This window comes from Ammodytes marinus (assembly GCF_949987685.1).
Source record: "Ammodytes marinus genome assembly, chromosome: 4".
Classification (NCBI taxonomy): Eukaryota; Metazoa; Chordata; class Actinopteri; order Uranoscopiformes; family Ammodytidae; genus Ammodytes; species Ammodytes marinus.
Genome location: NC_137233.1, coordinates 23597578 through 23621277, shown reverse-complemented (window position 1 = coordinate 23621277; position 23700 = coordinate 23597578). Strand labels below are relative to the sequence as shown.

Sequence of the window (23700 nt, the reverse complement as noted above, 5' to 3'; positions counted from 1 at the left end):
TCAAACGGGTTTAATTGGTTGAACTGAAACAAAATCAGGACATTTTAATAACAACCATGGATGGGGTGTACACGTTAGATAATTAGAGCCTTTAAATTCAAACCTGCTTGACATATAAACACACATTTGTGTGTAGACAGTGTTGCTTTAACTTTCACATTATCCATCACAGATATATGGCTTTAATTTTTCTACTTAGAAAAGTATGATTAAAAACATCAGTATATACACAAATACATTCATATTTACATATTGCAAATGATGTCATCAGTTACATTATTTTTTTCTTAAAAAAATTTGCTTTGTCAGGAGAAAGGTACATGTAATAGGACTCAGTAGCCTACTTAATACCTTTTGTACACAAGTAACTTAGATGGCCTTCAGTCTTTTGTAATTTAAATGCGATAAAACAAACTTAGAAACGTTTCAGTGAACAAAGAATACTAACAGTCAAATGTTTTTGCTACTAGGAACACAACTGTGGAAAGTTAATGAAATACTGTTAATCTACATTTGATGTGATGATCTCAAATGGTGAAAGATGTAAGTGTCTCAAAACCGTAGTGTAATAGTCCATAAAACAAAGACTAGGACCTGTTCTTGTCCTTTTCTGAAGCTTTATCACTCTCCCTGGGTGTATCATGTTTACTGTCCTTTCTCTCCTCTCTCTTTTCTCTGCTTTTGCTCTTGTCACGACGATCCCGGTCTTTGTCCCTGTCTTTATTGTCCCTTTCTTTATCTCTCTCCCTGTCCCTTCCACGGTCTTTGCCCCGGTCTCTGTCCCTGTCGCGTTCCTTGCTTCGTGATCGGTCCCGTCTCTTGTCGCGCTCTCGGTCTCTTTCGCGCTCACGTTCGCGCTCTCGGTTTTTCCCTCTGTCGCGGTCGTGGTCCCTTCTGTCAGATTCCCTTGGTCTGTCTCTCTCACGGTCTCTCCTCTTGTCTGTGTCTTTATCCCTGTGCCTCTCTTCCGGCTCCCTCCGCCTCTCCACCTCCGGCTCCCTCCGCCTCTCCACCTCCGGCTCCCTCCGTCTCTCCGCCTCCGGCTCCCTCCGCCTCTCCGCCTCTGGCTCCCTCCGTCTCTCCACCTCTGGCTCCCTCCGTCTCTCCACCTCTGGCTCCCTCCGTCTCTCCTCTGGCTCCCTATGCCTTTCCTCCAGCTCCCTCCTCCTCTCTTCCGGTTCCCTGCGCCTCTCTTCTGGCTCCCTATGCCTCTCTACCTCAGGCTCTCTATGCCTCTCGACCTCCCTCCCTCTGCTGCGGTCTCTTTCTCGGCTATGCTCCTGATCGCGCTCTCTTTCTCGGCTATGCTCCTGATCGCGGTCCCTTTCTCTGACTCTATCCCACTCTCGCTCTCTGCTCCACCGTTTGCCCTGGCCCCTGTCCCAAGGTGGCCGGCCAGCGTGGGGTATGGCTTCCCGCTCTCTCTCCCTCCGGTGTTCTTCAGACAGCTCCCTTGGCGGTCTCTCTTCAGAGAGTTGTGGGGGACTAGGGATGGGTTCTCTGTGCCCTCCTTCGAACCGACTGAAGCGATCTCCGCCTCGGGGTTCTGAGTCTTCTCGGTTGCCGATGCTTCTCCTTCTCATTTCGGGAGAGTGTCTGCGCCAGTGGTCGTCCCTGTGCATGTCAGGACTGTGAGCTCCCATGCGACTTTGAGGACCTAAGGGAGCCTCTGAAGGAGTTGGAAGTAGTGGCCCACTGTGGCGAACGGGTCTGGCTTCGTCAGAGTGCCTATCGAAGCGATAGCGCTCTAAGCCGCCAAATCGCTGAGAAGGGTGGGGTCTGTCCTCAAGAGGGGGAGGTCCTCTGTGATCATCAAAAGATCCTCGATGTGGTGGGGAGGAGTGGGGCCTGGAGCTCCCATACTGGTTATGAGGACTGAAGTGCTGTCCACTAATCTCACCACTGCAAGGTGGGCCTCTTCTGTCCTCATACTGATTAGGTGGAGGTCCCCGGTATGCTGGACCTGGCAGGGGACCCTTATTGTCTTTAAACATAAGATGAGGGTTTGGATTGTGGTCCACATTTAATTTGAAAGAGTTAGAATTGTCTTTGATGTACGGCTCTGGAGGGCCTCGAGGATGGTCCACCATCGGGGGTTGAGCCACATGGTCACCATACTGAGAAGGCGGGGGACCCCTGGGCCCTGGAAAGTGGGACGGAGGAGGGAGTCTGTTCTCAAAGTGAACAGGAGGCGGCCCTGTACAAGGCATTGGAGGAGGACCTCTGTTTGCATTGAAATTAAATGGTGGTGGAGGACCAGTGAATCTTGGTTGAGGTAAAGTATTCTGCCCAACGAAAGCAGGTGGTAGCGGAAGACCTGGAGGGGGGCCTTGCTGTCCAATGTGCTGAGGAATGGAAGGATGAAACATTTGAGGGCCAGGGCCTCTCGGGGCTAATTGAGGGAATGGTAGTGGTGGTCCTCTAGGTGGCATGATATTCTGAGGGATTGGTCCAGGCGGAGGCTGCTGCTGCTGAGGTGGTGGCTGGTTTCCTGGCCACTGGTTCTGATAGGGAGGGTATGCAGCTGGAGGTGGACCATATTGATGATTGCTGTCATCCCGCATAGGGGGGGGACCACGTACAGGGGGAGGAACATGCATGGGTAGAGGGGGTCCCTGCATAAGAGGAGGGCCTGACATTTGTGGTTTACCCTGTATGGGTGGTGGCAAAGACATGGGCGGAGGCCTCATTATCAGGTTCTGTCCCTGCATGGAATGGGGAGGGGGGAAATTAGATGGTGGAGGAATGTCAGCTGGAGGTCTGTACTCGCTGTCGAAGCGTGACCCTGACATGCGATGCGGCAAGCGATGGGACTGAGTGTCAACCATGGCTGTACTCTGAGTGAGCACGGGGATTGTCGAAGTTATTGTGGGGTTTCTTGCAGGCTCATCATAATAACTCCTAGTTGGTGTATCTTGGCTATCCTCTTCATACTCTGAGTCCTCATTAGCTTTTAAAATACTAGCAGCATTTGGCCAAATACTGAACTTGTCCATTACAGTTTCAGCCTCCATTGGCTCAGCTTCCTCAGTATTCTCTTCATCCTCATCCACGTATTTGACCTCAGTATCAGGTTCTACCTCCTCTCCCAATAATGGAATTGACACCTCCGTCTTGTCTGACTCCATGAAGGGTAGCGTGTCGCTTTTCACTTCCTCTTCAGGCACTGTTGTCTCATTGCCTTGTGAGGAGTCTGGGAGTTCATTAGACAGCTGAGGCTGTTGAATCTCAGGTGATGCTGGAATCTCTGATGCTGGAGCGGAATCTGTCAAAAGAACCGAGGTCTCCTCTTTCTCCTCAGGATCATCAGTCATCGATTTCCTGCCCTCTCCGGCCTGGCGAGGATCTCGGCTCTGTCGGGGATCTCTCCTCTGGTTGATCGAAGGAGCAACTGAAGACTTCACTAGTTCCTCAACCTTTTTGCCAAGCTGCAGTAGCTGAGTATTTGCCAACAGAGATGTGATAGGTTGCGTTAAGAGTGTTTGTGTAAGTGTCAATGAGGCACCAGGTGTCCCTGTAGATATCGTTTGCTGTTCTCCCCGTTTCTGGAATGTCTGATCCCCAATCAGTTTAAGGCTCTCCAAGATCTTATGTGGTTCAATTATATTGTCAGTTACAGCCTTTGCTTGACCTGGCAGTAAAGTTTTGACATTTTCAAAAATGGAGTCATCTTCTGGGTCATATGCCACATCATCGCCTTCATTTTCAAATACATCTGGCTGCTTAGAGATTTCAGGTTTGCTAATTACCTCAACAGGCTTTCTAGGCAGATTGTAACCCCTACTGGGATCATACTCTTCTTCTGGATCGTACGGTCGGTCATCTTCGTCGTCCTCTGCCGGAAGTTCTTTAGAAATCTGAAACTGCTGCACAATGGGGTCTAGCATTGTAGCGTGGGGCGCAGCCAGTTCCCCACCCTGATCAGACGGAGAGTTTGAGGCTTCTGAGTCCTGCTTTTTGTTCCCAAAAAGAGTTTTAAGGATGGTCTGAAGAGGAGTGGCAGCTGTTGCAGAGGAAGCCACAGAGCTGGACGAGGCTGGGGAGTCCTTGCCAGTGGTAGTGGATGTGGCTGGAGCTTTGACTGAAGACAAGAAGGAGAGGACTGATGAGGCGGTCACAGTGCTGGTTGCGGTCTCTGAGGAGCTGGCTGGAGGTGACCCTGGCGGAGTTGTCCTGAAGGGGATTTCAAGGCTCTGTCGTGTGACTCTTTCAGCTTTTATTAAAGGAGATGGCTTTGGAAGGCCAGTGTCATCGGCATCTTTGGTTTGAATCTTGGAACGTTTCTCTTCAGTTTCCAAAGGAGCACCTGCACGCTTTCGGTCCTTCTGGCAAATCAGCAACCCCAAGAGGAGGTTGGGTCGAGCTGGTTCAAGCCCTGCGAGATAGACAAAACAAAAATTTAAGAAAACATTTCCATCTGAACTATTTTTTTTTAAGTATTCTTTTTATCAACATGCTAAAAAAAAGGTTCACTTCTGACTTTTTTACTCAATAAAGACAAAAAAATGGTGAAATGATAGCCCCTAAAAAAAATCCCAGGACACAGAAAAAAACTTGTAGCACTTGAGATTTAAAACCAAAGTTCTCTCAACTCCATAGTGTATCCTTTAATGCAACAAATGTCATGGTCAGTAATATGAAGTAAGTAGTCATTCAACTTTCAGTAAATTAACAAACATGTTGACAAGTAAATGAGTGCCAACTGCAGACACATTTGCTATCAGCACGCATGTGTTGGTGTTTGAAATGATTGTTATTGTATTTGTAATCAAATCAAATCATTCACTGACATCCCTAGACTGCACCAAAACATGATTGCAAGAAAAACTACAACATATGGCAAACTACATTATGCTGGTTAAGCCAGTCAGGAGCATAAATTATTATCTATAGCAAGAAGATTTGGGATCATTATCAACATTCTCACATAAAAGACATAGTCAAGTTATGTTCTTTTATTTTCCTTGAGCCACTTAATTAATACATGTTATTGACATGCATGTAATATTCTCTTCCTGAGACATACTTTACAGGAGTAGATACATTGTTGTTTTAGATCATCAATATGGACTGCCTTTTTACTTACCACAACTGCAATAGCCCAGTGGGAACTGTTAACAGTCAGTGCGTTTACATGCAGACTCATAATCGGGTAACTAAACGAATAAGACTTCAACAGGACTTTTAAACTGCATGTAAACACCTTTATCCGATCTACTTCGCACACAAATCGGCACAATAACGGACAAGGGATGTCGGATAAGAACACCTAGATAAGTCGTTCGTTGTCGGCATTCTCTCTGCATGTATACAGGGATCGGACATCGCTTATCGGACTTCTCGTTCTGTGCTTGTGTGCCTGCGCGTGATAGGCTACACCCATGGCTACACCATGGGTTATTGACGGAAGAGAACCGGACGTGGCTCTTTCAACACTTGTTGAAAGCATGGTTGAAAGGGCTACAGCGCCACCTAGCATAGTGGAGACAGCCATGCATTGGACATTTATCCGATATCTGAAAGGCCATGTAAACTCAGACAAGTGACACGGTCCGTTCGAGTGTCTAGTTCGATATATGTGATAATCTAATCTAGTTGTGCCATGGAAACACACTGAGTGTTATACAATCACTGGTCGCACATTGTAGATCAGTTAGGAGGACGAACATTTTTCATTTATTCCAGTGGTGAAGGATATTACCATATGAACACCAGCGTGGTATAAAATTACAGCTAAGTTATGTATTGACCACATAGTTGATCAATTATGTTTATGTGCTAGCCAAGTCTTAAGAAACAACAGGTTGAGACTGGACTCAAAAGGCACCAACCTCGATGCAAACTTCCTTTATTAGAAAAGTGTGATACAAAGTCAGATACAGAGCAGAGAAAACAGCAGCTGTTCTATTCACAGAGGTGTTTTCCAGAGCAGACTAAACAAGGAGTGTGAGAGCCCCCTACAGTACAAACCATATTCATCCTAAAAGCTCTCATTTCAACCTGGGCCCAAAAGAAAGGGGACACTACATATACTCACCATATGTACGCAGACAAAGAAACAACACACTTTAATAGCAAAACATTTCAATAGATAAAATTACAGTCACAACAACAAAAGGGTATTTTTTTGTATCCCGATAAACGCTTACCTGGCCCCTCAAACGGTAAGAGTTTGGAGGGTAATGGGTCCTTTGAGCTCAGGGGGATGAGATAGAGGTCTTTGATGCGACGGTTGCTCATAGCCACCACACCGAATCGTTTCCTGCTGCTAAAGTAAGAATAGAGAGAAACGTATGCCACCTCCTCCTCCTCTGTGGCTGGGTGGAAACGAATAAGGCACAGTTCCTGCAGACAGAGAAACCAAAAAAATAAAAATAAATAACAGCATGTAAGTTAGGGCCTGTATATGAATATGTCATGCCACCTTCATACAAATACATTTTGCCCAAAACAAACCTTGGAGAGCGAGGTTTTCAGTTTCCCAACATAATCCCACACTGTGTGTGGAGATATCCGTCCTCCAACATGAATGGTGTCTGGTAGATCCTGCACAACATTGACAACAATAAGTACAATGCCTTTGCTTATCTGTAAGAAAAAAAGGTTTTGCATTCAACAATCCTAATAAATGGTCAAATTGCTAACCTCTTTCAGGTGCTCAAAGGATCCTGACACCAGATAAGCCTTAGTCACAAATTTAGCCACCGACTGCATGTTGATAAATCCTTTCCAAATCTTTTCTTGACCATGAAGGAAGATTGCCGTCTCACCCTCAGGAGGAGGCTCAGATGAGCTGGAAAAAACATAACAGTCTTTCTTTTAACAAAAAACAAGAACAAAGTCTAAATCCTGTGTGTAGTTTATCCCATTCAGGGCTTCTTCTAAAGATTAGGACAATGACTATACTCTGGTTTGTAATCACCAATACTTGGTAAAAATATAAAAATATACATAATTTTAGCAAGCAATATACAAAATAAAATGCTAACACAAAAAAAAAAAAAGATAATTATTAAACCATGATGAGATTGAGCACCTGGATTTCGCTGTTTTGGACAGAGCTTCTGAAGTTGGTGGAGCTGGAGGCATTGGCATTGTCATTGGTGCCTTGGGTGCAAGCTCCACCGGAGCACTGACAGGAGCCATAGGTGGTTCTGAAGAGGTATTGGTGGGTTTCTCTGTAGGCGTGTAGGTGACAGTCACGCTGGAGCTGTGTCTGGCCATGCGTGGGTCTCTACGGGTGATGCTGACGGAGGACACGGCGGGGATGACGGGGGCTGGGGCCTGGGTTGGAGGTGCCAGCGTATTGAGGTCCACCTGGGGTAGCTGCTGATGGGATTCCGGGACAGCTGTCTCCATGTTAGTCTGGTAGGATGAAGCCATCAGTTGCTGGTAAACTGGGTGAACCTGTGGTTGGCCGGCAAGAGAGACATCCCCTGATCTGGACGAATGCAGCTCTTGTCTGGGTGGCTTAGTTTCAGCCTTCTTGGTCGATTTGAGTTGCTTAGCAAACTCCTCTTCTGTCTTCTGACCTACAGGGCAGAAAAAAACTGAATTAAAAATGAAGTGTGTAGTTAAGGTGTATTTTGGTGTCAACTACTGGTGAAAAATCTAGATTTCAACGCTCCCTTGCTAACCCCTCCTGTTTTAATTTACTGAAGCTACAGTGGCCTTCAAGGACAATAATCTTATTTACTAAATATGGCATCATCCAACAAGACCTTAATTCTTTCTACAATAAGTGATATATATAATACAGCACTTATTCGTCATCTTCCACCAGGAGTATTTCCAGCGGACCACCACTATATAAAAAGGCATGAGGCCGTTAAATGTGTCCATTCTTGGGGGCGCCCTTAGCTCAGTTGGTAGGGCGTCCCCCCCTAGCAGCAGACCCTGGTTCGATTCCCGCCCGCAGTCGTTCTCTGCATGTCACTCCCCTCTCTGCCCCATTTCACCTCTGTCTCTCTGCACTATCAATAAAGCATAAAAATGCCCCCCCCCCCTACTGTAGTAACATGGCAGTGCAAAATGGTGGCGTGCCCCGCTCCTATGTAGATATAAAATGCTAATTTTATATTAATAAAATAAACAACTTGTACTTTCAAGTGACTATACCCTAAATAAAACATAATTATGTGTATTATATTCCATTTCTATCAAGTCTGTACTGAAAAAAATGGCAATTCCCTTTACACATTGTGCCTTTAAAGTGTATAACAAACAGGTTGAATCCACTAGATGAATATCACCTAGACACTTCATGTCGGCCTCTCATTTACCTGTGCATATTTTACAGTTGAGGTCAAACAGATGAGTCCTGTGTTCAGCAGTGGTGTCTTTGAGCATGGCACTAAAAATGTCTGGCATGCTGCCACTGTTCCCATCCACGGCAGAGGGCTGAGTGGAAGCTGAAGGAGTGAGGCTAGACTCATCTTGGTCCTGTGGACAAACAAACAAGGATCTATTTGGTTAACTGGAACATATGATGATGGTAAATATAACACAGACAATTCTGGATAATTTGAGTGTACAGCACTAAATGTTTTGCAAAGCTTTAGAAAGAAAGATATTGCTTTGAAGAACAGGATAGTTGGCAAGATACTGTAGTTTTCTGACTATAAGCCGCAACTTTTTCCCCATTTTTCGACCCTGTTATTACACAGCACAGTATTTTAAAATGTTATATACGTGTACAAAACGGATAAAATAAAGTTTAACAAAATTAAATATTTTGATGCAAGTGCAATAAACTGAGCGTTGTGTCAAACAGCAACTGCAAATAACTGCCACCTCCGTGCCACTGCAGTGTGTTCTCCACAGCACCGCGGAGCTGAACATGGTCTCTCCTCTCTACAGAACATTTTCAGGAATATAACTGTCCAATTATTTCAAAGCAGATGATAAAGTTACGTTTATAAAAAGGGGAGAGGACACCTGTTACTCTCAGTTAGTAATGAGTAGACTCCAGGTGAGCATGCAAGGTGCTCTCCGCTTGGAAAGAAAAGTAAAAAAGAAGCTAGGCTTACTTCAGGCACATTCGCTCCGAGCCAACAACAGTTAAGAAGAATATGGGGATGAGATTCAAAAACCGACCGGTGTAACGTTCCGTTAATGAGGAATTGGTCGCGCCAATTATTCACGGACACGGAGTGAGCATTAAGCGGTTGGACATACAACTAGGCCTACTAAGTCTACTGCTTTGGTGAGTTATTTATATGTGTTTAAATTGTAGGACAATCATTTTATATTATTTGCTGCCCTTCTTATTTTAAATAGTGACTTAGGCTATTTTTTTTTGTTACAACTACAGCCCAAGCTTTTTTTCTCTTTTTTTCTCCCCACCGCACACTTACTCGATAGGTTTAAATTGTGGCCCGTCTATTTAATTACTTTCAGTGAGGAAAATGTGTTTTAAACTTGTGGAAAAAAATCCTTAATATCATATGGCAACTGTGACTGTTTGACAATAAGCATTGAGCGCTTTATTGCGGTGAACCGTTATTCTGCAGACAGATGCGTTGCGTTCTAAAAATAGAAAAAAGTTTAACGTGGAATCGATTGACCCTCGAAGAATGCAAGCGATCACACGAGTAGCGAAAACACTCGTGCCCATCCCTAGTAGCTACTATTGCACTAAATGGTAACACTTGAATATGTTATGCAAATATGCAACTTGTTTGTTGAAATGTTAATAAATGGGAGCTTCCTCAAGCAGCCCTCTCTTTCCCGACAATCCCCTCCGTGCACGAACTCTTACATATGGTAATTAAACATTATAACACCTGCGGCTTATAGTCCAGTGCGGCTTATAGTGCGGAAAATACGGTAACTAATATGTACTATCTTTGCTATTGTGTTACATTCTGTGTACTAAGGACTCCATGCAAAGGTGAAAAGCAAAGTGTGAAAGGTAAGGAAAGATTGCATGCCACCACTTACTGCAGCAGAAGCCATGCGAGAAGATGAAGTGGTGGTAGAGATACATACATCTGCATCAGATGTTGGTGGAGCATCCTCCATATCCACGCTATGTGAGCTAGAGTCATGTCTGTTGCCCAGTCTGGATTGCCCCGAATGAGCCCTTGAACTGGAAGACTTGGACTGCAGGAGACAACCATATATGTAGTCATTTAATGCATTCTGTGGAGCAGTTATTTTAATTGCCTAAACAGAGAGCTGTGTGAACCTCAAATTGACCTGTGCTTGGGTGTTTAGTTAAAGGGAAGTAGTACCAACCTCAGAAGCACCGTGCTTCCTCCATTCGGATATCTCTTTGGAAAGCAACTCTTCAGCACTTAGTCTCACCAGTCTGAAGGGGCTGACCTCACCACCCATCACCCTGTAGAACAAACCCTGAGACAAACATACCACAAAGTATGTTAATCTTTCAACAAGAGGGGGGCATCCAGGGAACTCAGAAAACCTTTGTGGGCTTTGCCATTAGATAAGAAATGTACAACTCAAGAAAACAAGATAAGATGAAAACATAGAATGCATAGAGGTTGACTCACTTTGTTTTTAGGATCTTTCAGGTTGAACATCAAGGAGCGGTATTTGTTCTTATACTTGCTGTCAGTGCTAAGGCAGATGTTGAACATTTCCTTTTCAATTCCAACCGCCAGCCTTCCCACCTCACCCTCTGTCATTTTCAGATCATCACTGTCACTCACCCTGGTGGTAAGGAACACAGAAAAAGTTAGTGTTTGTCGTTTAAATATTTAGAGTTAAGCATTTTAGAATAAAACAAAAGCAAAAGCATTAAACTTTGGGTGTGTCAGAGAGAAGTGAAACTTTTCCAAGGTATATTTTCATAACTGAATAAGCAAACTCTCTCAAAGGAAAATTGGATCCATGAAACACTGTTTGAAGTAAGAAGGCCACCTGAAAAGTTAGTTTCACAAGTTGTTTGCAGCCCCACATTTCTTTTGTCTAACGTTTGGTTTTCAGGTGCCTTAATATACAATTTTTTTTATCTGATAAAGAAAATGATTAAATTCTAAGAATTACATGTATAGCATATATGATTTGTAAACTAACTGCAGGCTCTGCCCATGTAAACAAATCCCCCCTCTGAAACTGCAGAGTGCATCTTTAAGGAGGTTATTGTGAGCCTCTTACCTCTTATAGAGGATGTCTGTCAGCGAGCGGCGGATGTTCTGTCTCATCTGGTTGTTGGCTGGTGGCGGTTGAGAGGACACAGGGGGCGCTGAGGAGGAGGAGTGTGAAGTTCTGGACGATGAGGAGTCTCTAGAGGCTGAAGAGACTGGAGAGGATGGGACTCTGGTGGAGGATGAAGACGACTGACTGTGGGCTGGAGCCTCCTTCTGCTGCTGCTTCTTAGGAATGGTGAAGTTGGACTTGGTGACTCTCAGTGCCCCCGTGACGTGGATGGGACCCGGTGGATAGGGGGACGGGGTGTGGATGGACAACGCGCCTGTTTTTTTGGACTTGGCTGCAGTTTTACTCTGGGGTGTGGTGGGTTTCTTGGACCCTTTGGAGCTGCTAGTCTGGAGGGAAGCCTTCTTGCCCTTGGGGGAAACTTTGGCTGCTTTAGCGGGAGAGGTCTTCTTGTTTCCTTTGACCGGTGTGGTGGATGCTGGGGGAGCTTTCTCAGGAGCCGGCGCCGGTTCCTTCTCGCTCTGCTTCTCATCTTCGACGGGGGCTGGAAACCAAGAAGAGCAAATATTAAAAAATATGCCACGATGGACGGGTTCAGTAGATCTGGCATGTCTGACTATTTTCCCAAAATTGCATTTGGTTAATATTTCAGAGACAATGCTTTGACAGAAAGAGGTCCATGTTAAGATGGCAGTTATCGTTTTCCACGCTGAAAAATCAAACACCTCATAAAGCAGAAAAAGTGAAACAAAGCACTTAAACTTTTAAGTCAAGTAAAATCCCTCTATTGTTTCAAAAATAGGTCAGACAGATAATTATTTGCGCACTCACACATGGCAATAAACACAAAGTTGACAACTGGGCATTTAAAAGGCCCTTCTTTATTTTTAGCAATGGAAGGCAGGTACATTGTAAAGTTTATGCAGGTACATTTAATTAAGTAATAGTTTCTTGCCAAACATAATTTGTTGGCTGTGATTTCTCTGAGTAAGCAAGTACCTCCTCCTAAAGCAGCTTGCCTCTACCATAGATCTGCATAGGAGAAAAGGAGCTGATGCACTGAAACGTGTGCAAACTTCCTGTCAGCAGTTGCTGGAGAGAAATGACCAGATCTCACTTGAATGCCAGAGACAAACGGCCTCAACCAGTTTTTCACCGGCTAAAATGTTTAGCGCACCTGTCACACTGCTTAGTAAAACCACTGCATGAGTGGAATATGTGGATCAGAATAAAAGGTAATGACTTACAAATATAAAGTCTGTATCTTACTTATTCCTCAAATGTAAATGTAGGCATGCATTCATATCCTCAGCTAGAAACACTGAACACCCCGTCACCAGCAATGAGCTCTGACCTCAAAAGAAACTAGACCCAAGTCTCAGTGGTTCTGTCAATGAATTAGTTATGCTGGTGCACAACAATATTACATTTCTGAAAAACTATTCACTTCGAAATTTTTAAAAAGAATGGTGGTATATGAACCAATTTCCACCAAGACCTGTATGGCAATATACCCATCTCTTCAAATCATTAGGATAAGCAAAAACCCCGCCTGAAGACACAACATATACACCCACTTAAATGTATAAACCACAATGATATTGTGCGGACCAACAGTATTGTGACATAAAGCACCCAAAGTTATCCTCCGTCTGAGGATAATAGACTGTCACATCTGTGGCAGTATCACTCAGCAGTATATGAGCTATAAAAGGACCAACCAATAAGCTGTTACTTCCTTGTTCTGTTCATCACACAACAATCGGTGGTCATACTCATCTCCTGACCTGAGAAAATTAATTTACTTAGCATAAACAAGTGCTAACTTATCAATGAACACCTTTGTAGGGCCTCTAACGAGCTCTTATAAAGCAAGTTGAAAATTAAAAGGTCCACATTTAATTGCAACAAACTTTTCCTTCAGTATATAACCAGATGTTATCGGGTGCAAAATGTGAGAAAAAAATTGGGTGTAAGAGCATGGGTCCCCCTCTTCTGAATCTGCATGGCCAGCCCAGGTCTTGGTCTTCTATCTTCTACTTTGGCTGTTGAAAACTTCTCTGCAGTATCTGCAGGTGGTCTGGTCACTGTGGCAGAGCTTCTCTCCTTTCCGGCTGTTCACCATCTTGAGTGTCACGTCTCCACCGTGTGTAGAACGATCAGTTGTATATGCTTCTTTGAGTTGAACTGGTCAAGATATCCTACAGCAAGCCAACACTGCTCACATAATCAATGGAGGCATCCTAAAATCTGTTATATCAAATTTTATTTTAAAGCCAGTTTTCCCACAATTAGTGGTGCAGCATATTCAATATGAATCAAAACTTTGAGAAATGAAAAAGTCAGCATGTAACCCACAAACACAAAATTGTGCTTAGCAGCTAATCTCATCAGCTCAATGTGAGCTATGTTAGCGTCATTTGCCCAAATCAACATGGGGGAATGCTGAGACACCTACCTGCTGGAGAAAGGGAGAGAAGGAACTTTTTATGGGCTGAGGTGATGAACCCAGGGAGTGGAGAGACTTGTTGAGTGTAGTTTGGAATCACGCTCCACCAATACACTCAAAAACACTGCACTAGTCCATTTGTAACATCCATACAGCTCATGATAAAGCATCACTAACTGCTGAAAGCTAATTTATTGCCCTCCATGTCTCTACGTGTTCCTTTATATGTTTTCATCCACAGCAATGCAGTTTCAGGTATTAAAAAGGGGAACTCCGGAAATTAAGTATTGCACGTCAAAAGAGTTCATGGACTGAAACAATTTAAAAAAAAGTTATGTTCAAAATTGATGAAGCAGTTGGGCATCATTACTTTAAATGTATAGTATGGGTCGAGATAAAATGTTTTAAAAAAACCCTATGGATCCTTCATTCCCGTTAATACAGGAGCATCATTCCGTAGACACTCCCTGGTCAGTATCATGCCTGCATTTGTATGCAATCAAATTAACATTTTAACTCCTGCCATCAGTTTGTAATGCAGGCTGTATGTATACAAGCCCAGGCTGGTATGCCTTAATGGACATCCTCAGGATGAGTCGTTCCAGACATTTCATATCTCTTTGAGAGACACAGCCTTTGTTCACAGGCTTTGTGCTCGCACTTTTACAAGCAAAATGATCTTGAGTGCAATCTGTGGAGTGCCCCTTTAAAATAAACACGATCTGAATGATTGAATACTTACCAAAAGCCACAAACTACACTTACCTTTTTTCCGCAGCTGCTAACATTTCACTGAGTAACAAAATAAAAATATCACAAGACTTTGCAAATAATTTGAATGTCTAGAATACAGCTGAGTTCATCACCAGATCACTCTGCGTTCTTCCCAAAATGTATGAATCGTTTCTAAATTCCGTCAGCTTGACAGGAACCACATTTACAATGGAAAAACAACAATGTGCTTTCAACGACAGCCCAAAACCTTCAAAGAGATACATACACTTTTTGTTTAACACTGTTGGTGATATGGGTGTAGTCTTTTCTGGTGTTACTGCAATGTAATTATGGTCGCTGGACCAGGATGCGGTGGCCGGCGGGGGCGGGTGTTCCTCTGCATGCTCGTCTTCGTCCTCCTCCTCCTCATCTGGATCAGAGCTGCCATCTTCCTCGCTGTCAGACTCCTCCTGGCTCTTCTTCACTGTCTTCTTCCCAACAGCTCTGCTCCGCTGGGTGGACGGTAAGAAACACATACAGGCCTTTAAGTAACAGCACTAAGCTAAAAGCATTGTTTGATCAACATTACAGTCATAAAACACATTTATGACTTAACGTGGGGTCAGTGATTCTGGAGAGTGTTTGTTGACAAAATAACTTTGTCAAAATCAATGAAAAACTCCTCACGATCCGTACTGTGTGCGTGCTGAATTTTATTTCCTGTATTAATACACAGCCTACGCTCTGTAAACGGGCATGTTGCTTGCTACGGTGGACCCCCTTTGTTTACATTCCCTTTGTTTACATACCAGTTTACAGAGCTTAGGCTATGTATTATCACTTTTTTGCAGCACACCCGCACAGTACGGACAGGTTGTGAGGAGATATTCACTGATTTGACAAAGTAATTTTCAAACATTCTCCAGAATCGCTGACCACCTTTAAGCTATGTTTGCTTTTAAAAACAGATTTGCTTTATGACTTTTGGTATTGGTTCATTCTAACCACCAGTGTGCATAGTACAATGTCAGAGCAAAGTAATAGCATTTCCTCACCAGGTTCTGGACTGGCAGCCTTTTGCACTACTCTGCATGTAGCACCCAAGCATCTGTAAACTTGGCATATATTTCTGCGAAAAATGTACTTTGCTTAAATATTCCTAGTAGTACTTTTTACTGGTCTAGGCTAGTGAACCCAAAGGTTTTCCAAAAGAGGGCAGCGTATTTCAACGAAAGTTCACAAATGTTAGGCTCTTTAAGTTTATTTAAGTTAATGTTAGGCTCTTTAAGTTTATTTAAGTTAAAACCATATGAAGATTGTTTCATTGAATGTACATTTCACTTTAAATGCTTGAAGACCACATTGCATACAGGGTAAGATACGCTGCTTTACTCTACATCATCATTAACTCACTCCCCCAGACCTTGAATGTTTAATCTCAAATCAGTCAGTCAGTTTGAGTAATGAGACCACAGGATGTTTTAATCCATCTATGAATGCAAATGAAATGGCTGAGTATGTGAAGAAAAAGGATCACTTCTAACAGCAACATATGAATGGTATTAGTATAGTAACACAAGAATAGGACTGTTCACTCCTGCAGGGAATTTCTGCTCTTGCACAAAAATAATACTATGAAAAGGAAATAAATTACATAAACAATTTAACAATACTAAACTGTAATATGCAAGAACACTGTCCAGTTATCATAAAAGCTGTTCTATAGTGTAATAGTTTCAAGCCTGTGGTGAAAAGAGTATTCCCTCTGTTATGTCACTAATAGCTTTAACATAAATATTAATAACACATGACATTATATATGAAGACAGTGTGAACACGTGAACAAGTTTGAAAGGCATAATGACTGCTAAACAAAATGCTGTGTAGACCAGGTATGAAGAGTCATATTACTTGGATATCCCTTTGTTTGGTATGGGTTAGTAACCTGCCATTGTTGAGATAAAGTGGGAAATGATTCACTTATATAACCCATGGCGTTGCCTCTAGAAGACATTTCTCTCTCTGTTAAGTCACCACATATTCTCTAGGGCTGGCAAACATCAGTAGCCTTGTTGGGCAACATATAACATTTTATCACTGATATAAGTTAGCCTGTAAAGCAAAGTAATTGTAGGTGTCTATTGCGCGTCGACTTGAAATACATTTCACCTTAATCTGGATGCAGTATAATTGTGCATTTTATCTATAGTTGTGTATGAATGAATCCATGTTTCCCATGAGCTGACTGGTCAGTAGAAAGGCCATTTTGATCCAACCCATTGAACTTTACCTTCTCTATCACGATCTGACCCCGTTTTACATTTCAAAGTGCATGGGTTAGGAACAAATTAAGGTTGTTCACCAACTAAATTTGAGAAGGGCACTAAAAACATTACAACATTCTGACATCAGAGTAGCAACTACAAGTTACAGAGTTTTAAGTAATTAGTTAAACAAAACACTAAACTGCAGTGCAGCAACAGAAAAGAAACTTGACTTTTCCAGGAAATATCAAAATGGGAATTTTATATATTTATTTTTAAATCCCAAATATAAATGGGAAATGATTGTCGCTTACATATAAATGCCCATTTTTGTAATTGTAAAAAGCCATTAATGTGTGAACACATTGGTATGTACATTGTTATATATTATGATTACAGTGAGAGACAAAAAAAACCTCATTCAATAGTCACAGCAGACTTGCGGATCCTTAGCAAAACAATGATACGACTATAAGCCGAACATTCAGCAAAAAAACCCTAAAGAAATGATTATTTATCTAATATGACACAAAATATGAGATGAAAATAGATCTACATTATCATGAGTATGACACAGATTGTTTGGCAATCCAACAACATCTGAAAAAGTGCTTTCAAATGCTTATGTAACTAACAAGAATATTATGTGTGTTACCCTGCACAGATTTTCTCATTTCATGGAAGGCATGAACATTTTTGTTCCAAAGGACAGGAAATTTCAAGTGGTCCGCATTACCTTTGGTGCAGCCTTGGTTTTCTGAGCCTTGGCCTTGTCCTTCTGCTTGGGCACATCAGTAATGGACTTCATGGCTGCAGTAGCATGTCTCACGATACAGTCGTTGCCACAGTACACAGAGTCTGGCTGGGCATTCTTCTCACATCCAGGCCCGATGCATTTTGGAAGGGAAGCCTCATCCAGGGCCTTCTCCTCTGGCACCTCGGCTGTAGGCGTGGTATCCACCTCCACGTTGGACGCCACTTTTACCGCCACGTCTGGTTGGGCTTTCTGCTCTGCTGTGGGCGCTGCCTTCTTTTCCCCGGTTGATGGAGATTTCTGCTCTGCTTTGGGTTGGGCTAACTGCAGTACAGCCTGCACCAATTCAGTACACAATCAAATGAACAGCTATCGACAAGCAATGTCACTTTGCATAGCATTTTCACAGTGGCAGCTCCTCAATGTAATACTGGTGTTATTGTTAGCAACTCCTATTTAAAAAAAGTTTGTACTATGTATTGCAGAACAGTATTGTTGCCTGATTTCATTTCCATTATTTTAACCACTTGTTTGGCCACAAAGGTGTGAAGAAAAATGTTGTTATAATCATGTGTCTGTTTTCTAATTAGATTTTTGGGAAACTAAATACATGTCTAATTACTGGTACATCTGTCATTTCAAAACAGTGTACCACGGATTGGGGTTGAAACTTCAATCTGTATGCAAATGAGAAATACATGTCCACAACAAATATGTTTTACATATGATGTTCTATACGGATTGATATCTCTAATTTTGATATTGGTTCTTGCATGAATCAATAAAGATCTACTGAGAATCTGAATATTGTGTTGTTTATCTAGTTGCCAACCCTTATCAGCACTTAGGAAAAAACTGATATTTACAGGGGCCAGTAGCTCCAGACTATAAATCATGGTAACTAACAAGTAGAGATTACCGGGACAGCACTTCACATGCATAATTAAGTATTTGCGTATGACAGAATATCATCAGGCACAAAAACTCCGACAATCAATGAATAGCTTGATTTACAATTGAAAGTCTTTCCGTTGAAATCAGTTGTAACCTACCGGCTGAAAGATCTTTATCTTCTTCTTCCCATTTGGATTGGTAGCTTTCTCTATCCGGCCTTTGATGCCCATGTCTTCTGCTCCTGCCGACGTGCAGGACGCTGGTGCCCCAAAAGCCTGAATGGTGGACGGACTGGCGTTGGTTGCGAAACCGGTCACAGCAGAGGTCAGAGGAGCGGCATCCATCCTAGGCTTCCCCATCTCTGTACTGGTAGAGAGGATGGAGGTGGCGGGGCGGACCACCTGGTTTTTCTTAGCCGTACAGTTGGGGCAGATGTAATCTTCCCCATTCCTCTCCATGAGCCGCCCGCGGGCCTCAGTGATGCCCACACAGTCACCATGGAACCACTCCTCACAGCGGTCACAGCAGATCATGAACCTGATGAGCACAGAGCGCAATGTAGAATTAATGCAAAAACAAAACCTCAGTCTGTATTCCCTCTTTATTTTGTGTAAATAATTAACACGATGTGGAACCAGATAGTTGTGTGAATCTACTACTGTGACAACAAACAAGAGGAAATAAAATGATGCTTGAACATGCAGAGTTAGAAGTGCAATGAAGAAAATATTGTGTTCATTAAAATGTGCAAAGTACTTAATAATTAACACTTTTAAACTTTAACGCGTAACTTATGCCACCTCCATGTTGAATTCTGAGTAAGTACAACAGTACTGTCAGCGCATCTACAGGAGGTAAGCATTCGGTGATTGCGCATGGGATTTATTCCTTCTGTTGTACGTCCAGGTTTTTTATTAGCAGCATTATCAATAACAAACATTTCTTGGGCACTTCTTGGGATTTTTTCTGAGCTCCTGGGCCAGAGTCGGGGGCGACACCAGTTTGTAAACATTGCCATGGTGAGAAATACAGTGGTTGTGGAAATGATAGTCTTAAGAGAGTTTTGTACCAACTCATTTGACAATGGCTTGAATGTAGCCAACATTCATTAATATGGGAAAGTCATGCAGTATAGCTTTAAATAGACCCCGCAGTCATTGTGATCATAATACCAACACAGGATCAAAACGACAGATGGGAAAATACCTTTTGTTGTGTTTCTGGCGACAGATGCAGTAGAGAGCATTGGGGTCGTAACCTCCCTCATCAGAGTCAATGGAGGATGAAGATGAAGACGTTGAAGAGTCATTCTCATCCTCGTCATCGTTCTCATCATCATGGTCCTCTTGTGTCTGAGGCTGGACTGTCTTTACAGGAGTTGGGGCAGCTTTAGGCGTGGTGGTCTCACACACAACCGGAGCGGGGCTTTTGGTTGCAGGATCGGAAGCTTTAACAGGGGTAGTGTCCTTACTGGCCGCCTTCTTTTTGTTGACGTAGGTTCTTATTGGTCCACGTTTAACATGCATTGCCGCAGACTTGTCATCGCTTTCTTCGCTGTCCTCGTCACTCTCTTTGTCACTCTCTTCCTTCGTTTCCACTGCCATGTCAGGTTTATCTTCGTGTTTGTTCTTCTCAACAACCATTGTCTCCTCAGAGTCCTGCTCTGGCTGAGGCTGTGTTGTGTTGGTGGCCCCTACGTCTGCAGGACTGGGACAAATTGTTTCATCTTTTGTTTCCAGTGACTGGTCCTTATTGGCGGCATCTCTGCTGTCCTCCTCATTCTCAGAGCTTCCCTCATCTTTCACTGTCACTCCAGCACCTGCCCTGGTCCGTCTGCCACCCTGAGTCTTCTGCGTGGTCTGCTTCCTGGCAGAGCTTCTGGTCTTCCTCTCTGGGGACTCTGCCCTGTCCTCTGTGGCCTTGCAGTCAGCGTTACCGTCAAAGCTGGCCTCTGAGGCAGTCTCTGCATCAGTAGGGGTTTGGGAGGGAGGATCTCCACTCTCCAGACTGGGAGGGGCGCTCTTTCTTGACCCTCTTTTGGCAGTCGAGAGGAATTCCTCTAGTTTGTCGGTACGCTTTGGCTGCCTGCCACTGCGGCGTACAGGACAACTGTCGGTTGCTGCCTCCACTGGCATCTCTCTCTTTGCAACAGTGGACCGTCGGAAACCCCAAGTCTTCTTCACTTCACTGTTGGCCTTGGAAGATTTTTCTGGATCTTCTAGTGTCTCTAAGGCCACATTCTCACTTATGGTTTGGAACTGTTCCTTTTGCTCACTATCCCCTTCTCCAAAACCTATGAACATACAAAGAGAGCCATGGGAAAACAAATTATGGTATAAATTCACTAGATTACAACATCTAATAGCCTAGAAAATACTGATTGTTACGTGATCAAGCATACAAATGAATCAAATCAAATTTCAAAATGATTCGATATGACCCTTACTTACCATAAATATTTAGCCAAGTTTAAAATCATTCAAAGAGCAAGCACCTGACAACACAATTGGTGTTACTACAACATCCCCAACCCCTTAATTATGAGGGAAAAGAGGCTCGTCCAAGGTACCTTGAGAGCAGCTTTCCATACGGTTCTGGCTCTGCTCTGGCTCAGGAGCTACAGATAGCTCAGGGCTCACATTCTCCTCCATTGATGATGGAGTCAATCACTACTTTCAAACTGAATGTCTACAAAAGAGCACAAGAGATCAGCTATGAGTCATTCTGTCCAGGTCATAGTATGAAAAATACTAAGGGCTGCCAAGTTTTTATTCAAAAAGTAGAGCTTGGATAGCTCAGTTTCTTTATTTTTTTTATCATTATTGGCCTATAATTGCATAACAAGCATAAATTAAAACTATATTGTACGATTGTTAGAGTACTTATTCAACTAATCTTGTTGGTAGCTCTAATGAGGAGATGCAATGATGTCACTTACTCACATAATACCACTACCATCACAAAGTAGCTATAGAACCAAGGTTACCTTGTTATGACTGAAAACCGTGAGGCAGACCAATTTCAACAAGGAAAATTGGGGCTCTCTGTGGACTACTAGACCAATAAACTGGTCCAGCTGATATATCAGCAAATATAGGCTTGTTACATATTATCCGCATTTATCTCGGCTGTTAAGTAACGACAAATTGCAGGACAGAAGTGCCAAAAAAGGGTCGAGCTAATTTAGAAAAAGAGTCTCCATTAAATACTGTTTGTGCTTGTCAGAAACTAAGAGTGGAAGCCTCAAAGCAAATACTATGCCCAACTTGAAAATTGTCCACCTTATAAAATCACAAGGACTTTGACGGATATTCTGTCTGTGGTCAGGTTTGCAAAAATATTCAGAGGCGTAGCCTTCTGCAGTCTACAACAACAAGTGCCTGAATCATATTTAAATCAGATCATTTGGCTGAACACCATCTTTATATATTTATAGAAATGTTTTCCATGTGATTGCATGATAACATTTTCTAAGAGTAGAGAGTTAGCTACTCAGATGGATCGACTGTGGTAACGTTCCTGTAAAATCACATCACATACATACCCTCTTTTTGTGGAATATATAAATTTAATTTTTTTAAACTTAAATGTACAGTTAATGTAGGCTGTTTGAATAAGTCTGAATTTCATGAGATGACATTTTGATGAGAACCATGAAAGGTTTAATAGTCACAGTATGTCAGGCATTCACAAATTTAAAACCCTTTTGTGCGGCCCAAAACCATTATTGAGTTAAGATTTTTGTTGTGTTACTGAAAATGAATTTTAAGGAAACTCTTCTTTACTTAAGATTATTTGGGGTCAAACTCGACAACAAAAGCCAATGTCCATACCTGCAATTTAGCAGTGATGGGTAATAGAGCGCCTCTTCCAAAAAAACGAAGGCTTTTCAACAGTAACCATCGGTCTCTCGGTAAAAAGTTAAAGGATCTGCTAAGAAAGAGGAAAACAGAAATTAGAGTGTAAGTACTCGGAAAGGTTGATATGTAACAACGGTAACAACTTGTTTAAATACTAGAAATAAAGAATTTGATTGTTTTTCTCAATTCCTAACTTGAACTTAAAATGAACAACCAAAACAACACCAGAAAGAAGAGAATTTTGACTTGTTTTTTTTCTCCAATGCCACAGTAATGAATTTGCAGTTTACAACTTGCTGTAGAAGGCTACTGCTTACTGTGCAAAACAAGGTAACCGTCAACAGTTTGATAACAATTGAATGCAACAAGGATAAATAATTAAACTAACTGAATAGTTGAATGCATTTGTATACAATCATTCCCCAAAGGAATCCAACAGTTGTATCTGCGTTTATATTTAGACAGTGTTGAACTTTGCACCGAGGCACCGCTAACACTAGACAAAATCTAACTACTAGTCTTCAATATAAGTGATTAAAAAGAATGCATTGCATACAATGGCGTCGGTCACGACACAGTGCCACATGAGTTGGGAGAAAAACAGATGCCATGAAAAGTGGGAGGGGCCCGGCCAAGGACTAAGATCAAATTTAACAATATAGCGTACAATCAATCAGAATTCCGACGACTACAGATACAGCGGTGCAACAACATATTTACAAATGTGGTATATGGCTGTGGTAGACGGTCCAGTGGCTGCAGCTCGCCACCAAAAGAGGGAAACTACACAGGGCCTGTGAGCGCGTAATGTAGCTCATAAATCCCCATCACGACCATGCATCGTTTTCACATGGACTTTCAGACTTGACCTTTTAACATGGATGAACAAACCGCACTATGCTAGACAAGACCAACAATCACTGTTTTTATTTATTTATGTTAGCTCCCGCATAGCCGACAGTTAATAATGGCCGCAAACCCATCACTCTTCGAAACCACTCAACATGTATCCACCGTTAGCTAACGTATACCACAGACACGGGGACAAACTGTGTTCACCTATGGATGGGGGGAAACTAGGCAACTGCTCGAATAACGTTAAACATGCCATTGCATGTTTCGGCTCCTCGTTCTCGTTGTTTTACAACGAAGAACTGGGCGCTGCAAAATGTACACTAGCAAGTTAGCGTTAGCTAGCAAGCTTGGCTGACGCCATTAGCCACCACGAGCACGCTAACGGAAAACAAGTACATGCTCAACATGAGACTTAAACACATAACTACTAAAATCCGAACCATTGGTAAACATTTATTTTCTACCAAACTTTATTTCTAAGTAACCGAATAGCACGAGCAGCAACATTGAATAGCGTAGTTTGTCTGTATGCAAGTTAACGTTGCAGCTAAACGTCGGGAGTCATATTCAACATCAAACTTGATTTGGCTTCCTCTGATAATTGGAGTAAAACAACCCTCGCTGAAAGACGGACACTGAAACATACTACAAACATTCAACACTTCACTAACGTTACAAAAACGTTATTGCCCTCTACCCACCTACACGCAAGAAATACCGAAGATATGTCCTCGTTCTTCGGTCAGTCCTCCATTTTCCGTTCCCGCTGGAGTTTACAGACTGCGGCAG

General features: G+C 42.7%; 1 protein-coding gene across 5 annotated transcripts; it reads right to left on the bottom strand.

Moving 5' to 3' along the window:
* Nucleotides 1-23677, bottom strand: dido1 (death inducer-obliterator 1). Of its 5 annotated transcripts, none has more exons than XM_080026332.1 (17): nt 23613-23677; nt 22030-22129; nt 20766-20884; nt 19403-20489; nt 18355-18733; nt 17285-17638; nt 14571-14796; nt 11122-11665; nt 10515-10674; nt 10240-10356; nt 9943-10104; nt 8283-8442; nt 7037-7532; nt 6646-6793; nt 6457-6546; nt 6150-6345; nt 1-4375 (listed from the first exon to the last, which is right to left on the bottom strand). In XM_080026332.1, the coding sequence occupies exons 3-17, from the start codon at nt 20845-20847 to the stop codon at nt 588-590; spliced, it is 7989 nt and encodes a 2662-aa protein (XP_079882458.1). In that variant the 5' UTR covers nt 20848-20884; nt 22030-22129; nt 23613-23677; the 3' UTR covers nt 1-587. The 5 variants fall into 5 exon arrangements, with proteins under 5 accessions (XP_079882458.1, XP_079882460.1, XP_079882459.1 ...); XM_080026334.1 differs by having other exon boundaries at nt 9991-10104; XM_080026333.1 differs by having other exon boundaries at nt 22030-22126; nt 23617-23651.
* Nucleotides 23678-23700: the final 23 nt, after the last annotated feature.

Coding starts and splice junctions, on each gene's coding strand:
- dido1 (XM_080026332.1), bottom strand. CDS start 20,847: ATGGAGGAGAATGTGAGCCCTGAGCTATCTGTAGCTCCTGAGCCAGAG. Junction 20,490..20,765: donor TATGGAAAGCTGCTCTCAAG/GTACCTTGGACG, acceptor GTATGTTCATAG/GTTTTGGAGAAGGGGATAGT. Junction 11,666..14,570: donor AACAGTGTTAAACAAAAAGT/GTATGTATCTCT, acceptor CTTGGTTTCCAG/CCCCCGTCGAAGATGAGAAG.